This window comes from Mobula birostris, chromosome 13 (genome assembly GCF_030028105.1).
Source record: "Mobula birostris isolate sMobBir1 chromosome 13, sMobBir1.hap1, whole genome shotgun sequence".
NCBI classification, from domain to species: domain Eukaryota; kingdom Metazoa; phylum Chordata; class Chondrichthyes; order Myliobatiformes; family Myliobatidae; genus Mobula; species Mobula birostris.
In genome coordinates, this window is record NC_092382.1 from 10572907 (window position 1) to 10590660 (window position 17754).

The 17754-nt window shown below is 46.4% G+C and overlaps 1 protein-coding gene across 5 annotated transcripts; it reads left to right on the forward strand.

The window, feature by feature from the left end:
* Window positions 1-394: 394 nt before the first annotated feature.
* Window positions 395-17249, forward strand: LOC140207471 (uncharacterized). Of its 5 annotated transcripts, none has more exons than XR_011888565.1 (4): window positions 396-443; window positions 1125-1195; window positions 11965-12035; window positions 14415-17249. XR_011888565.1 is itself a non-coding variant. In XM_072275988.1 (3 exons), exon 3 carries the CDS (start codon window positions 12931-12933, stop codon window positions 13984-13986), a length of 1056 nt encoding a protein of 351 aa, XP_072132089.1. In that variant the 5' UTR covers window positions 396-443; window positions 1125-1195; window positions 11965-12930; the 3' UTR covers window positions 13987-17245. The 5 variants fall into 5 exon arrangements, 2 of the variants coding, with proteins under 2 accessions (XP_072132090.1, XP_072132089.1); XR_011888566.1 differs by having other exon boundaries at window positions 16903-17249; XR_011888564.1 differs by having other exon boundaries at window positions 11965-14720; window positions 16903-17243.
* The last annotated feature ends 505 nt before the right edge of the window (window positions 17250-17754 follow it).

The window sequence follows — 17754 nt, forward strand, 5'->3', positions numbered from 1 at the left end:
ACCTATCACCTTCCAGCGAGACATTTCCTCTCCCGCCCCGATTTTATTCAGATATTTCCCCCATTGCATTTCAGTCCTGAAGGAGGGTTCAACTGGAAACATCGACTGTTGACTCTTTTCGATAGATGGTGCCCGGCCTGCTGAGTTCCGCCAGCATTTTGTTTGTGTTGCTTTGGATTTTCAGCATCTGCAGACTTTGTCGTGTTTGTGATTTACCTCTCCGTTGTCGCTCCAGCCTCCGGCCACTGGTGGCGCTGCATGGACCTTCGGCCACTGGTGGCGCTGCATCGACCTCCGGCCACTGGTGGCGCTGCATGGACCTCCGGCCACTGGTGGCGCTGCATGGACCTCCGGGCACTGGTGGCGCTGCAGCGAACCACCTGCTAAACGCATGCGCGGTGCCGAATGCAGCTGCCGTTGGCGGTTCTCCTGTTGGGGCGGCGGTGAGTGGGAACAAATCTCGGGTTTGTGTGAATCGGGGCCGGTGGATCGGGAAAGTCCCGGGCCCGGGCTCTGTCTGACGGCTGGAGCAGGGGTGCAGTGACAATCTTTTAGCTGCCGGAGCTGTACGAGGGGTGATTGATAAGTTCGTGGCCTAAGTTAGAAGGCCTGAAGTTTACAGCTGTCGTTACATGTACGTGTAGTTCCGCTCTGTGAGTGATCATGCAGAAAGTTTGAAGTTAATAACTGTTGTGGTATTTCTGTTTCAGATAATTGAAAATTGACTGGTTTTCTAAAATTGACTCCTTCCACCTTAGACCACGAACCTATCAATCACCCCTGGTATGTCACACCCAGTGTGTGTACCTGCTCATTTCATGCACTGGGTAACTTCCTTGTCCCATTCATGTAATGAGCAGGTACACAAATTGGGTGTGACATCGTATATATATGAATAGGGCTTTTTATAATGTCAAGCACTAAACCAAGATGCAAGAAATATATGAATTCCAGAGCTCCACAGAACTTTACAACTCCTCCCTTGGAGGATCAGACACCCTGAGCCGATAGGCTGGTCCTGGACTTATTTCATAATTTACTGGCATAATTTACATATTACTATTTAACTATTTATTACTATATTTCTATTACTATTTATTATTTCCATGACTATTATTTCCAAGGACTGAGAGCACCAACTGGAGAGAACCCTTCTGACTCAGGGTTTCCATTGATTCAGTCAGGAGCAAGTTTGGTGAGTCTCATTTACTCAAACACTGGTCCTTTAGACATTACATATCTGTACAAAGTAAGGTAGGGAATAGTTGTGGTGAGACTGAATGTGCCCAGAAATACCAGTTATGCCTCTGTCAGACCCAGTTGCAATCACTCCAGGTCTGGTAATGTACTGTCAGTATCCCAGCTCTTTAAAGTCACTCACGTTCCCTCAGTGTTTGTTCACTTGAAGAACTTGCATCTTCTGAAGTAGCTTTTGGTCTGTTCTGAGTGTGGAGAGAGAAAGAGGGGTGTTTATATTACTATCTGGCAAAAAGAAATAATTGTTTGAAATTACTTGTTGCAAACTCACTCCCCATACCCTGTGCATTCTCAACCAGATTATTGATTTAGATGACATGTAGCAATGGGTGTAACCCTGCGGAACTCCACGAGGCGTGGGCCTGGACTCCAATAACCAGCCTCCCATCATCACCATCTGCTTCCTCCCATCTAGCTGTTCCCAGACTCTGGGCTCTGTGACAAATCCCAGGTCCCTCCTTTCTCTGCCAGTGTAAAGTCTCAGACCATCCGGTTCTGTAGCACCGTTTGGTGAATTGTAATCATCCTGGTGGATATCTCGGTTACCTGTGACAAAGCCCAGGTCCCTCCTTTCTCTGCCAGTGTAAAGTCTCAGGCCATCCGGTTCTGTAGCACCGTTTGGTGAATTGTAATCATCCTAGTGGATATCTCTGTTACCTGTGCTGAGTGTCAGTCAGCGCTCCAGCTGTATTATTGGCCAATTCTTCCAGAGCGGCTGCTGAATTAATTATTTCCCTGGAATTTCTGGCTCCCCCACAGGAGGGGAAGGCAACCATCCCCAATCCGTTATACGCCTTCGTTGCCTATTCCATTGGGGGTGATCCAGGATTCTCCAGGGTGAGACACGGTCGGCCAAACAGCAGCGACCACTCCAACCCTCGTCCCGCCCTGGAGGACCCGTCCGGTCGGGTGTGGCTCCGTGCCGCTGCCCTGTTCGTTCTCCCGACAGCCAGGGATAGGCCCCGTTTTCCTGATTGATTCCTGGGATGGCAGGACTTTCATATGAGGAAAGACAGGATCAGCTAGGCTTATACTCGTTGGAATTTAGAAGATTGAGGGGGGATCTGATTGAAACGTATAAAATCCTATAGGGATTGGACAGGCTAGATGCAGGAAGATTGTTCCCGATGTTGGGGAAGTCCAGACCGAGGGGTCACAGTTTAACGATAAAGGGGAAGCCTTTTAGGACCGAAATGAGGAAAAACTTCTTCATACAGAGAGTGGTGAATCTGTGGAATTCTCTGCCACAGGAAACAGTTGAGGCCAGTACATTGGCTATATTTAAGAGGGAGTTAGATATGGCCCTTGTGGCTAAAGGGATCGGGGGTATGGAGGGAAGGCAGGTACAGGGCTCTGAGTTGGACGATCAGCCATGATCGTACTGAATGGCAGTGCAGGCTCGAAGGGCCGAATGGCCTACTCTTGCACCTATTTTCTATGTTTCTATGTTTTTCCACAAACCCAGTAAGTTCCATTTACTGGTCCAGGGGTATGATAAGTTTGGTTCTTGGTACAGTCACTACCTCCCACTTGGTAGGGTGCACTCTCACTGTGGTCACACCAATAAGTGGTACTGACCACTGCTGGAGAGGTAACTCGTATCCCCAGCCATAGCCTGGAGGGGACCGACGACTCCGTCCCTCAAAGCAACACCTTCATCAACACAACACGGTGTCTGGCCTTCCAGACCTGGATATGGTGCAATTGATAATGCCACCATTACGGCTACCAGAAAACACCATGACTGAATTTACTTCACTGGTATTCAGGGGCACCACTGACATGGGGTTCGTAGTCTTACCGTGCTGGGGAATTTCGGCACATACCCAACGTGCTTCCCGCTCCACTTGCTTAGCGTAGGTGTGGCAGAGGGACAGGAAAGTGTGAACCTGGGGGCTCCCGAGACAGGGGCAGGTCCCCTTCGGGTCATTAAAGTCAGCATTAGCCAGTACGGTTTTCAGTCCTTATCAGTCCGGCCAGTAACGTGTTTACAGTCCATTCGACGTACCCTCCGGAGCGGCCCTTCCCCCTTCACTGCAGTAGGTGTTGTCAGTGGCACTCGGTACAGTCCTTTCCACCTCGGTCCCAACATCTTCCCATCCCAGTTCTTCAGCAGGACAAAATCTCCAGGCTCGATGGTGGGGTCGTCACCCTTAGGCTGGGTTTCGTCCTCTCGGTAGGCCTGTCGTACCTGGGAACGCAAGCTTTGCAGAGTTTTAGTTAATTTGCACAAGTATTTTCCCATCTCCTCCCCCAAGGTCTGTATATCCAATGTTGCAGGTACGTTCTCAGGGAGGAGCGGCAAACGAGGTCGGGGTCCCCATGGGGTTCTCATCGGCTTCCCGTAGATAATTTCTGCAGGTGACAACCCCGTCTTACTTGATGGCGTGATTCTCATATGGAATAGGGCCAAGGGGAAAACCTCCAACCAGGTCAGTCCAGTTTCTTGTGTCAGTTTGGCCAACTTATCTTTCAAGGTACCATTGGCTCGTTCCACTATGCCGGCTGCTTTCGGATGATGGATGCAGTGGAACTGTGGTTTTATAGCAATTTCTTTACAGATTTCCTCATTTATTTTGGCAACAAAATGTGGCCAATTGTCCGAGCTTATCATTCCTAAACATCCATAGCGAGGAATTAATTCTTTCAGGAATATTTTCACAACGCTCATAGCGGTATTATTAGTTGTAGGAACAGCTTCAGTCCATCTGCTAAATACATCTACTATCACTAAGCAACACTGACAACAGTGTACTCTAGGTAATTCTGTAAAATCAAGTTGTAAACAAGAAAAAGGTCCACGAGGTGAGGAGGTAGTTCTGGAACCACATGGCATCCCCTTTCCAGCATTCATTTCTTTTTACAAATTGAGCATGCTGTGGCTCACTCTTCAGCTAGTTTCTGGAGGTCAGGGTGCCGCCAAGATGGTAATAATGTATTAAGCATTCCCTCCTTGCCCAGGTGTGTACAGTTATGTACATAATCTATCAGAATAGGTGAGAACACAGAGGGAACACAGACCTGTCCTGCAGGGGTCACCCATAAATTGGTCTGAGGTTCAAGGTGGCAACCCATTTGGGACCACAGTTTGCGTTTTCCTTCAGGGGCGTCCCCATGGAACTTATGTATTTCCCCCATGTTTGGCATGCCCATCCTTAGATTTTGTCTAATTGGAGCTTGCTGGGTTCCCGAGGCTACTAAAAGTGTGGGGTTCAGGGCTGTCTGTTCGGCCGCTGCATCAGCCCTAGTATTACCCTTAAATATGTCATCAGATTCCCCAGTGTGGGTTGCATATTTAATAATAACCAAAGCTCGAGGTAACTGTGGAGCGGTGAGTAACTTGTCTGCAAAGGAAGCATTACTAATGGGGTGGCCAAAGGAAGTCAGGAATCCCCAAAGCCCCATAGTCAGTGCATAACGGGAATCTGTGTAAATGTCTGCCCTTTAGTCTGTTGCTAGGATACAGGCACGAGTTATAGCAAACAGCTCAACCTTCTGGGCGGAGACAGCTGCTTCCATTACTTCACTGTCCGTCACTATCACATCGTTTCCCTGCTGGATCCACAAAAGAGCTTCCATCCTCATAGAATGTTGCCTCGGGCTTGAGGGGGTATTGCGGAATGGATGGGAGAGTCTGTCCTTCTTTCACGGTGATCCGGACAGGGGGCAGTTGGTGCGGCCGACTTCATGGCCTGAAATTGCCCAGAGATGGGGTACAACGTCTTGGGTTCAGTCAATATTAAAAGAATGCCTTACCTTCACCTTCAACTCCTTCCAGTATCGGAGTTGGCCGGTGGCCAAGCCTTGTTATTCACCCTCGGTGCTGGAGGCTTGTTTCGTCAGGGTGTAGGCAAGGAACCCGAGGCTCTTTGGCTTGAACCCAGGGAAAACCCTAACGGTGGTATGGGGAACCACCAGTCCTGTCTTTCGCCAAAGGAAATCCGGAACTTCGGCCAGTAATGCACAGTCCTCTCTTCCTTTAACATCTCCAATCACCATGCCTGGGAACTTCTGTCCCTCGAGGGGTGCATAATATTAGCTTTCCTCAGTTGAGCACCCCTTAGGGTCATAGCCCAGGGTCACATGAGGGTTGGCTGCTGGCAGAAGGGGTTCAAATGCAGTGGAGTCCAGATAAAGTGCCCACCACTGAGAGGTCGGAAACTGGGGAAGCTGTTGGTTGTTCGCTAGTCCCAGGGAGACACCCTTGTCCGTGCATAGAATCTCGACTTCCAGCGGACTGAGCAAGTCTCTCCCTGCTGGATTACACCCCAGACTGGTGGTGACTGTAAATGAAACCTCACACTGGAATTCCACCTGCAGTGGCTGGGTACGTGAATACGTATGTTCCGTGCCTTCGAACCCAGACACAGTGATTGTAGCGTCTGATGGCTGGAATCCCTTTTCCAGTACTATTTCCTGATCGAGAGTGGTTGTGGTGGCCCCCGTAAATGGAATTGGAATTGCAGCAACTTGCAATATTTCATTGGGTTTTCCTGAGGGGTGGTACTCACAGCAGGAAGCGTCCTTGCTTGTCAATTTCCAAACAGTTTTTGTCCCTATCTGTCCCTTGGTAGGTTTGTGTTCCCATTTCTGATCCCCAGATAAAGCCCGCTCGCATCCTTCTACCCGCTGAACATATTCAGGTCTAATATTAGTTCCTTTCGGGGTTGATCGGAATTCGAAAGCCGGGTCCCAATAATATGTCAAAGCTCGTCACATTTGATTTTGATCATTGCCAGGCCGATCCATATTATTTGTTTTAATCACGTTGGCTAACTTAGTTGGTAAGCATTGGAGCAGAAAGGCATTAAACTGGGGGGACGGATTTCCATCGTTGAAGGCTTGGTCTCCTGCGAAAGTGCTGCAGCAGGCCAGAAATCGCTCCCAATAGTCTGGTCCCCATTCCCCAGGCTTAGGTTTGCATTCAGGTACTTTAGTGATGTTTACAGGTTGCTGGAGAGCCCTTTCCAAGGCTTGAATAATCTGGTCTGTCTGTTCATTCTCATTATGGTTTTCCACCTGTAACTCCTGATAGGTTTGGTATCTCAATCCTGCTTTCCATTTCTGCCCCTCATCAGCTGAGAGAATCACGTAGCAGAGACCGAATGAATCTTCCCGGCTCACATTATACATTTGTATAGTACTGCGGACATACTGAGCAAACTGTGCAGGCTTTTCTTTTCTATCTGGGGCTGAATCATGATCATTATCATTTCCTGAGGCTTCCAGGGTGCATACACAGGAATCACTGAGGGCTGTCCCTCCTCCTGCTCGTGGATTAGGCAGCATTTGGTTCGGCAATTGTCTTCATGGAGCCATTAACTCTGGGGTTTTATTGGATTCTTCCCTCCCTGTCTCGGAATAATCCTTGGTATTCCCATTCTGGATCTCAGGGCATAGAGAGCCTCCCCTTCCCTGCCGCCGCTGTTTTACCTGAGCAGCCACCGTATCTGAGTACTGGGAGGATTGGGGTTCAGGAGCACTGGGTGCACTTGGCCCTTGGTAAGGTGGGGGGTGCCCACTCCTCATCACGGTCACTGTCCTGACACAGGGTCAGTATGCCAGACATGGGTTCCGGATCCCTTGTTTCCCAAACAGTTTGAACTTCAGACTGACGTTCCTGCCCTTCTCTCCTACCTAGGCCACCCTTGGTTTGCTTATGTTGTTTTTCCTGCTCTCGTTTTCGGTGCCCATCCACCCATTCACGCTCCGCTTTTAGCGTCTCCCAACCTTTGGCGTTCCTTCTGCAGTACATACCTCTATCCCTTTGTCACATGCATTATCCCTCCAGCTTGCTGATCATATACTGTTCCACTTCACATCTACCTTTTCCTTCCACCCCCTTTTCAACAATTTCCACTTCTTTCCACAGTTCTTTCTCCAAATCAGATTGGCTGCTGGTTTACATGAGCTTATATACCAGGTTCTGCACTCCACAGCGGCCACATTTTATTCCCCAATTTCTTATTCAGCCCTGCACTCAACATTCGCAAATCTTTTTTCCTTGTCCGGAAAACTCTCACACAGATTGTGTAGGGCTGCTCCTGGCCTGCTCGTATCAATTGACTGCAGTTGACCCGTGTTCTCTAAGTAATTTACCCGGCACAAAGCCTCCAGCTCAATTAACAATCAGATAAATTCACCCGGCTGGCATCCCCTGATCAATTGATAAACTTACACGGCACGTCTGCCTCCTGCCCACTTTGTAAAATTTAGCCAGTACTGCCTCCTGCCCATTTGGTAAAATTTCTCCCGACAGATTCTTTCCCGATCCCATCAAGGTTATATGATCAGCCTCAGGCGAGGGACCGTACCTCCAAAGGAACTAACGGAGAGCGACAAAAGGTAAAATACCTATTAGGCGCCCAGTCAGTCTCCACAGTCCCCAGAGTGGTCCAGACACTAACTCAGCCCGTCTGCTTGGGTATACTGGGATCCTGTTTGTGACGCCAAATGTTAAAGTTGAATCTGAATAAAACTCGGGAGACCAGCTTCTTATCGTCACCACAGTTTATTGTGCATTCTCCTGCAGGAGTTTGAGACCCAGTTGTCAAAGGGAAGGCACGTAAACACTGCCACCGTCTGACAAGTGGACTGACTTAGGTTACAGCCGTATATTTATACATAGTAAGCCCCATACATTACTTATGGAGGATGGTATTTGAACTGGTACACCCACCAAGTCTGTTGGTGCAAAACTTAATTACTTAGATAAGAGAGTTCACTAAATCAAGGTTTTAATTACATATTGATATATTGTCCAGTCCTTATCAGGTATTCCCTTTGCAAGGCCCTGATTTAATTACAGAGAGATGTTCATTCCTGTCCTTATCGGCGAGTCCTCCTCCCTTTACTCAAATGAGCATACAATGTATAATATTATCAGCTAAAGAGGGTGCAAGGTATAATGTTGTCAGCTCTCAGTGCATCTCTCTGCAAGCTGCAGAGAACCAGTAATGAGCCTGTCTTAGCTAACCGCAGAAGACAGAGTTTACTTCAGTTCAAAAATTCCTATACAGTCCCAGTTATTCTTGCAGCCAGAGGTTACATAGGATCAAAATGATTTTTTAAATATATCCTCAATTCCTCAAGAGGGTTCAGGGGAAATATTTATGTACAATACAGAAACTGGTGTCACCTGTGTGTATTGTGGTGATGCAAAAGTTGCTGGAGAATTTACAAGTGGGAAGAAGTGGAGTGATATTTAGAAATCTGACTTTTTGAAGCGTAATTTAGCAAGCAAACCAAATATGGACAATGTGCAAAAGCTCTGGTGAGAAAATCTTTCATTACCTGTTACAGGCCTGCGACATAGGTTGTGTGAGAGTGCAGATGGGACTCGATCAAACCCAGAGGAAATCAAAGTTCTTATCGACAATGATTTGATAGCTGTTAAAATGAATACCACTCTATATAAAATTCACTGTGCACACTGGGTAAAAAAAAAGCACAATACTAGATTTATGTGCACACTGGTCATTGCAAATTAGGGGGGACATTGGTGGGAAGGTGGGGAGACCTCTAGTGTCCCTGATGCCCTCACCTACAAGATGTACATCCAGCTGCAGCTTGTAACCCTGCAGTTTAAGGAGTTGGAACTTGAAACGGATGAATTCTGGATCATCCAGGAGCTGGAGGGGGTGATAGATATGACATGAAGAGAGGTGAGTTACACCTGAAGTGCAGGACACAGGAAACTTGGTGAGAGTCGGGAAGGGGAATGAGGTTAAATAGCCATTGCAGAGTACTCTTGTGTCCATCCCACACAACAACAGGTGGACCAGTTTAGAAACTGTTGGGGGGATTTACCTGGCAGAGGAAAGTCAAGGGATGATAGGGGATTCGTTCATTAGGGGAACAGAACAACAGGGGACTAATATCCTAGTGGTCAGGCTTGCTAGTGCTATTGTGGGGAGAGGATGATGTGGTTAAAATAAGTTGTTGGGGGAATGGGAGCCAGAATGACAGAACAGATAGTGGAGAGGGTGAATTGAATTGAATTGACTTTTATTACATATATCCTTCATATACATGAGGAGTAGAAATCTTTACATTATGTCTCCAGCTAAATCAGCAATGTGTAATTTATAGTCATTTATAATAAATAGTTTGTACACAGGACAGTCAATATAACATAGAAATGCAATTGTATCAGCATGAATTAATCAGTCTGATGGCCTGGTGGAAGATGATGTCCTGGAGCCTGTTGGTCCTTTTGCTGTGGTACCGTTTCCTGGATGGGAGCAGCAGGAACAGTTTGTGGTTGTGGTGACTCGGGTCCCCAATATCCTTTGGGCCCTTTTTACACTCCTGTCTCGGTAAATGTCCTGAATAGTGGGAAGTTCACATTTACAGATGCGCTGGGCTGTCCGCACCACTCTCTGCAGGTTCCTGTGATTAAGGGAAGTACAGTTCCCATACCAGGCAGTGATGCAGCCAGTCAGGATGCTCTCAGTTGTGTCCCTGTAGAAAGTTCTTAGGATTTGTGGCCCCATCCCAGACTTCTAAAACCGTCTGAGGTGAAAGAGATGCTGTTGTGCTCTTTTCACAACACAGCCGGTATGTACAGACCATGTGAGATCCTCGGTGATGTTTATGCCGAGGAACTTAAAGCTGTTCACCCTCTCAACCCCAGATCCACTGATGTCAATAGGGGTTAGCCTGTCTCCATTCCTCCTGTCGTCCACAATCAGCTCCTTTGCTTTTGTGACAATGAGGGAGAGTTTGTTTTCTTGACACCAGTCGGATGTTGTTCAGACCTCAGACAGAGTCAGCAATCAAATGGTTGAGCATGGTGCGATGAATGTGCTGAGCTGTGTATATCACAATGCAAGAAGCATCGTAGGAAAGCCAGATGAGCTCAGGACAGGGAATTATGATACTGTAGCCATTATTGGGACATGGTTGCACCTAACAGTCTGAGGGATTTAGAGGAACAAATTTGTAGAGAGATGGTAGACCATGCCAAGAAACAAAGGTTGATTCAGTAAGTGATGTTAACTTTCCCTATTTTGACTGGGACTCCCATACTGTAAAAGGACTAGATGGGGTAGAGTTTGTCAAATGTGCCCTTAATCAGTTCATAGAATTCCCAACGTAGAAGTGTGCAATAAGCTGTTAGGAAATATTCCAGGGCTGGTGACAGAAAGTAGTGATCATAATTCCATGAGATTCAAAGTAAATATGGAAAAAGAGAGGTCTGGACCATGGGTTGAGATTCTAAATTGGAGAAGGGTCAATTTTGATGGTATCAGAAAGGATATGACAAGTGTGGTTTGGGGAAAGCTGTTTTCTGGCAAAGGAGTATTTGTAAGTGGGAGGCCTTCAGAAGTGAAATTTTGAAGGTGTTTAGTTTGTATGTGCCTGCCAAAATAAAAGTTGAAAGGTAACCGGTGCAGGGAACCTCGGTTTTCAAGAGATATTGAGGCCCCGGATATTTTGTTCCTCTAAATGCCTCAGACTGTTGGGTGCTACCAAGACTCATTAATGACTACAATATCATAATTCCACCCCCGTGCTCGTCTGACTTTTTTTTTTAGTCGTCTTCTGTTGGTTTCTAAAAGCTTCCCAATAGCTTTTGCTCTTTTGTTTGCCTTCAGTTTGGCTTCCCATTTCAGCCATGGTTGTGGCCTCCTGCCTTTCCAATGCTTCCACTTCTTTGGGATGTATCGATCACTCAGCTCCCGAATTGCTCCCAGAAGCTCCAGCCATTGCTGCTCCATTGTCACTCCTACCTTTTCCCTTCCAGACAAGTTTGTCCATCTTCTCTGTCATAGAAACATGGAGAAGTTCAGTACGGAAACAGGCTATTTGGCCCATCTAGTCAATGCTGAAAAAACATTTAAGGTCTCTACTGCAACTACCTGCACTGGGACTTTCGCCTTCAGACCCCTACCATCCAGGCTCCCATCCAAATTTCTTCTAAATAGTGAAACCGAGCTCATATTCTTCACTTGTGCTGGCATCTCATTCCACACTCTCATGACCATTTCAGGAAAGAGCTTTTCCAAATGTTCCCGTAAAATTTTCACCTTCCCCATTTACCCATGACCTCTGGTTGTCATTCCACCCAACCTCAGTGGGAAAAGCTGCTTGCATTTACCCTATCTATACTGTCATAATTTTGTATACAGTATTTCTGGCAAATCCCCACAGCAATGTATAATTTCCTTGTTTATGTTTAGAGCCTTTTTTAGATATATATGATGATGAGGGGCATTGATCGTGTGGATCGCCAGAAGCTCTTCCCAGGGCTGAAATGGCTAACACGAGGGGGCATAGTTTTAAGGTGCTTGGAAACAGATACCGAGGGGATGTCAGGGGTAAGTTTTTTACACAGAGAGTGGTGGGTGCGTGGAATGCACTGCCGGTTATTGTGTGAGAGTGTTTCAGTTTCTGTGGGGACAGGAACCCATGCAGCTCAGTGGGAACAGGGAATAATACCAATGGAGAGAGGCAAACTGAGCCAGGTCACAGATTGGAGATGGCAGAAATGCCCCATTCTTACAGAGACAGGAAGAGCATCAGAGAGTTTGATGATCATTCCAGATACCAGCACTGTACCCAGTTAGAAAATGATTTCTCTCTCTAACTTGGGTTGAACCTCACTGTAACAGAGTGATGCCAGATCACACCTTGACAGCTCAAGTGATCTCATCTGAAAGGTTGTCCTACACCCATTGATGGATTTTGTAAATCTTTTTACAGGTTAAACACGACAAGGAATTTGTCTACGGGGATCTAGAACACAACACATCAGTTTTGCTGTCTCTGTCGAGGTATTTAATATTTGATATCATTCAATCATCCTTCCCGCTCAGACTGTGGGGAGGTATTCACTCGATCATCGGACCGACTGGCATGCCCGTAATTTTAAACGGGATCCAATTAATCTGCTCAGACAGTGGGAGTGGATTCATGCGGTCATCTCAACTGAAGGTACATCAGCAAGTTCACACTGGGACAAGGCCATTCACCGTTTCTTGGTGTGACAAGGGATTCAGTCAGTCATCCCACCTGTGGACACACCAGTCAGTTCACATTGGGCAGAGGATAGTCATTTGCTCAGTTTGTGAGGAAATTTCACTTGGTTATCTGACCAAGTTCACACTGGAGAGAGGCCGTTCACCTGCTCGGTGTGTGCAAAGGGATTCACTCAGTCACCCACCTACAAGCACACTGGTCAGTTCACACTGGGGAGTGGCCATTCACCTGCTCGTACTGTGGGAAGGGATTCACTTAGTCATCCACCCTAATGTCTCACCAGCAAGTTCACACCGGGGAGTGGTCATTCACCTGCTTGGACTGCGAGCAGGGATTCACTTGCTCATCTAAACTGAAGATACATCAGCGAGTTCACACTGGAGAGAGGCCATTCACCTGCTCAGACTGTGGGAAGGGATTCACTCAGTCATCTGAACTGAAGGTAGATCACAGAGTTCACACTGGGGAGCGGCCGTTCACCTGCACAGACTGTGGGAAGGGATTCACTCAGTCATTTAAACCAAAGGTACATCAGCGAGTTCACAGTGGAGAGAGGCCGTTCACCTGCTCAGATTGTGGGAAGGGATTCACTCAGTCACCCACCTACAAGCACACTGGTCAGTTCACACTGGGGAGTGGCCATTCACCTGCTCAGACTGTGGGAAGGGATTCACTTAGTCATCCACCCTAATGTCTCACCAGCGAGTTCACACCGGGGAATGGTCATTCACCTGCTCAGACTGTGGGAAGGGATTCACTCAGGCATCTGAACTGAAGGTACATCACAGAGTTCACACTGGGGAGAGGCCATTCACCTGCTCAGACTGTGGGAAGGGATTCACTCAGGCATCTGAACTGAAGGTACATCACAGAGTTCACACTGGGGAGAGGCCATTCACCTGTTCAGACTGTGGGAAGGGATTCACTCAGTCATTTAAACTAAAGGTACATCAGCGAGTTCACAGTGGAGAGAGGCCGTTCACCTGCTCAGACTGTGGGAAGGGATTCACTCAGTCAGCCCACCTACAAGCCCACAGGTCAGTTCACACTGGGGAGAGGCCGTTTACCTGCTCGTACTGTGCGGAGGGATTCACATTGTCATCTCAGCTATTGAGACACCAGTCAGTTCACACCAGGGAGTGGCCATTCAACTGCTCAGTCTGTGGGAAGGGATTCACTCGGTCATCCCACCTACTGAGACACCAGTCAATTCACACTGGGGAGAGGCCATTCACCTGCTCAGTCTGTGGGAAGGGATTCACTTGCTCATCTCAACTGAAGGTACATCAGAGAGTTCACACAGGGGAGAGGCCGTTCACCTGCTCGGACTGTGGGAAGGGATTCACTCAGTCATCTGAACTGAATATACATCAAGGAGTTCACACTGTGGAGAGGCCGTTTACCTGCTCAGACTGTGGGAAGGGATTCACACGGTCATCTGAACTGAAGGTACATCAGAGAGTTCACACTGGGGAGAGGCCATTCACCTGTTCAGACTGTGGGAAGGGATTCACTCGATCATCCCACTTACAAACACACCAGCGAGTTCACACTGGAGAAAGGCCGTTCACCTGCTCAGTCTGTGGGAAGAGATTCAGTCAGTCATACAACCTACAGAGTCACCAACGAGTTCACACTGGGGAGCGGCCGTTCATCTGCTCAGAATGTGGGAAGGGATTCACTCGGTCATCCCACCTACAAGCACACCAGCGAGTTCATTCTAGGGAGAGGCCGTTCACCTGCTGAAGCCTGAGTTATACCTCTGCATAGGTTCTACAGTGTAGCCTACGCAGTAGCCCATGCAAGTGGCCTATGCCGTTGTGAGCATTTCTACTTATGCATTCGTGTGTCTTCGTCGCTCTGCCAAAATGCTAGTTGGCTTTGGGCTTTCTATCCCACTGTTTTGAATTGACTCGTGTTGAGCTGGAAATGGTGGCGACTGCTGAGTATATCTTGTTGGAGTCGGAGCTAATAGACGTTGAACAGGAGTTACTTTTATTGAAATTACTGCAACGCAGAGTTTTTCCATTGTGCATTCCACGACGTCCAAACCGGTTTGTCAAAATTTCTTTCCACCAATTTGATGCCATTTGCAAGTCTTCATAGTCTGCCGACAAAGTGTGGTACAAATGTACATATTTTCTGACTTCCTCACTTAATCTCTCCTCGATTAGGTCCATTTTCCAACTTCGAAGCAACAGGAAATGCGCTGCTACCAAGCGGACCAATCACAGATCCTGCGGTCTGCATCGCCGTGACACGTAGTTACGTTTTTGGGAAGGTGCATGTTAGGCTACGGCGTATGTTACGGCCCAGCGTGCCACGTCAAGTATGCGTCTACGCGGAGCCTGCGACGTAGCTTTGATGGAGAAGTACAACTCAGGCTTCAGTATGTTGGAAGGCATTGACTTGGACATCTCAACTACAGAGACACCAGCGAGTTCACACTGGGTAGAGGCCGATCGCTTGCTCAGACTTTGGTAAGAGAATCTCTCAGCAAAATCAACTTAATGTACATCATTGAGTTCACACTGGAGAGAGACCGTTCACCTGCTGTGAATGTGGGAAGCGATTCACTCAGTATTCTAACCTTATGTAACTCTCACTTCAGCTAGCAGCTTAATATAGGGGTTCATAGCCCCCCCGCCCGGCCAAACTTAAGAAATCTTGTTTGGGTGGAGGCTGTGTGATGTGTCCCCTGTTACAAATCAGTACTGTACCCTGAAATAAGAAACAGTCCACAATATGTGATAAAACGATTGAGCTTTATAATTGTGACTTTGACTATGTGGTTAGTGAAGTAAACAAAAAAAAAAGGAAAAACAGTCCACTCTCTCCATTCGCATCTTCTCATCTGTTCCCAGCAAAAGACCATGAAAATCTCTCTTCCAGACTTACAAGGAAGAATGTTTCTGTCATTGGATAGCTCTTCCCCTGAAAACCCTGTTATCTCTAGTTGTAACCTAAACGTTTCCCTTTTTGTGTTTGCTCTGTTCATGACATCCTCGTTAGATATTCATTTTGTCCATGATATTCTTTGCATCATATTGGACATGCGATTAGGAAAGAGGAGTCGGAATGCACGGTAATTATGGGAAAGATTGAAGGGAAGAAAGCAAGAGGAAGACAAATGATGATGGAGACAGCAGCCAGAGAACTGGAAATGAATACAAATGAATTGATCCACTTGACCCGAAACAGGAGTGTGTGGGCCATGGCAGTCAAAGCTCAAACCGGGCACGGCATCTGATGATGATGATAATGAACCTAAACATTGCTGATACAGACAAACCTCAGCAGTGAAACATTACAGAGAGGCCATTACGTTAGCAGTGAAACCTTACAGCATGTTACACTTATGACACACTACCGGGTTCACACTGGGGAGAAAGTTTCAGTAAGCTGCATGCCAGATGTTGCTGAATGCAATTTCAAGAGTGACTGTAGGTGCTGAACTCTGCAATTATTGTTGCTGCTCACCACACCCAGTTCTGCACCCTCGTCACTGGGCATGGGAGGAGTTTCTTCTACATATTCACCTTTAATGGTACTAGTTCTGTGACAAATAAATCAGTTCTATTTTAAACACTGTCTCCGGTACTTAGTGAATTTATAACACACCTAGTGTACAGTAGAGAGTCAACTCAGGCCGGCTGGACCCTGCCAGTGATCCTGTTCCACGACAGTCCTTTCAAATCCTCCCCTGTTGTTCACCCCTGGTTTTCCCTGTGGATGAGTTCCAAATAGTCACCACTCTGTGGGTGAAGAGGTTTCCGTTGAATTTTCTGTGGTCTGAAGTCGTTGAGCTGACTGCAGTTCTTTCTGAGATGTTCTTCACCCCTCAAATCTCTGGGCTGAGGAAGAATGATATTGGGAGTTAACATCCTTATTTTGGGCTCATTTCCACATTGTGGGTCATTTCCCCTGCTTCTAAACGGTTGTTAGAAAACACCACTGTCCTCTAAAGACTGAAAACAGAATGGGAAACCATTAGTTGGATGTTCAACGGAGCAGGTTCAGAAACCAGAGTCGGGTCCGCACAGGACAGAGTTTGGGGCTCTGGACGATGGTTGGGGTAAGAATGTATGATGAAGAGGGAATCAGCAGTGGGGCGTGGCAACAGATGATATTAGAGTAGCAACATTTGGAAGCTGATTGACAGGGAAAATAATTCAGTTGTCAGACTGATGACACAAACAAAACCTGTGGTGAGGTGCCCCATTGGTCAGGGAACATGTGTGTGTGTTTGGAGTGGTTATATCTATTGAGGAAGTTGTTCCTGCTTGTTTATCCTGTAATATTATATCTGGTTGGTTATTATGGATTGTCCTATCTGAAAAAATGTATTGCTTTTCATATAATTTGTAATATTTTAACTGTAAAACTGGATCAGGCTTGAATTTATGGTGCCTTTATGAAGTGATCGAGGGCATTCATGAGTTTGTATTTTAAAGCAAGATTTTTGTGAATGATATTTGCCACTCGATTGTAACTTTGTCAGTAATCAGATTGAGTTAAACTGCTGCAGGATCCTGGAATGTGTTGGATTGTGTCTTGTTCCTTTTGGCATTTTCTGCATTTATTGCCTTGTTTGTTTGTATTTTATGTATTTTTGATTTTTGAATTCTTTTTATTAACCACCTTGTCCTGTATTTCTGCAAGGAACCCCTCTGTTTCTAGGAAGAGGTCTCCAAAACTCAGTCAGGTGCTCGATGCTTCCTTGTCACCATCTCCTCTGCTCAGATCGTTGGGATGTCTCCCATGGACGGTCATACTCGTTCCACTGGTTAATGTTTTCATCCATAGTGATGATTCGTTTTTCTGTTTTGGCCTCTCATTTTGTCTTCTGGTCTGTATTTCTTATCACTATTGCATATACACACACAGGGAGTGCTGAATCCAGTTCAGTTTTGATGAAAATATATACTTAGAAGTTTTATCTGACTGTTGTGTGATTTTTTTTTCATGTATGTTATTTCTCTTCCTCCTTCTGTCCAAGATAGTGTTAATCTAAGTGGGTCTGAGTGTATGTACTCTTTTTTAAAGTTTTCTAAATTTCTTAGTTACCTTTGTAGATTTTACTGATTGAAATGTCACCAAGACATTTTTTTATTTTAAAAACGTCAGTGTCGGTATTGATGAAAGTGTTTATTGCCTTTGTTGTATTTGCTAACTATTGTGCTCTGTTTGGCAGGGTTTTTTTTAACCCTTGAACTAAATTTTGTCAAGGGTTTTCCTTATTTCACACTACTTTCTATTGTTTTTGATTGTTGATATTCCAGATGCGTGGGTATCAAGATTCCCGATGAAGGGTCTTCACCTGAAATGTTGATTCCCATCCATAGATGCTGCCTGACATGCTGAGCTCCTCCAGTACGTTGTGTATTTCTCCAGATTTCTAGCATCCGCAGGTCCTCTTGTTCCCAGATACTTATATATTTGTTGAAAGAACAAGCTAGTAGTGGGGTTGTGTGGCTCTGTTGCTAAAAAAATTAAATAAGATCATTAGAAAGA

Excerpts from the sequence above, each read along its gene's own strand:
- LOC140207471 (XM_072275989.1), top strand. The coding sequence starts at position 12,931 with ATGTCTCACCAGCGAGTTCACACCGGGGAATGGTCATTCACCTGCTCA.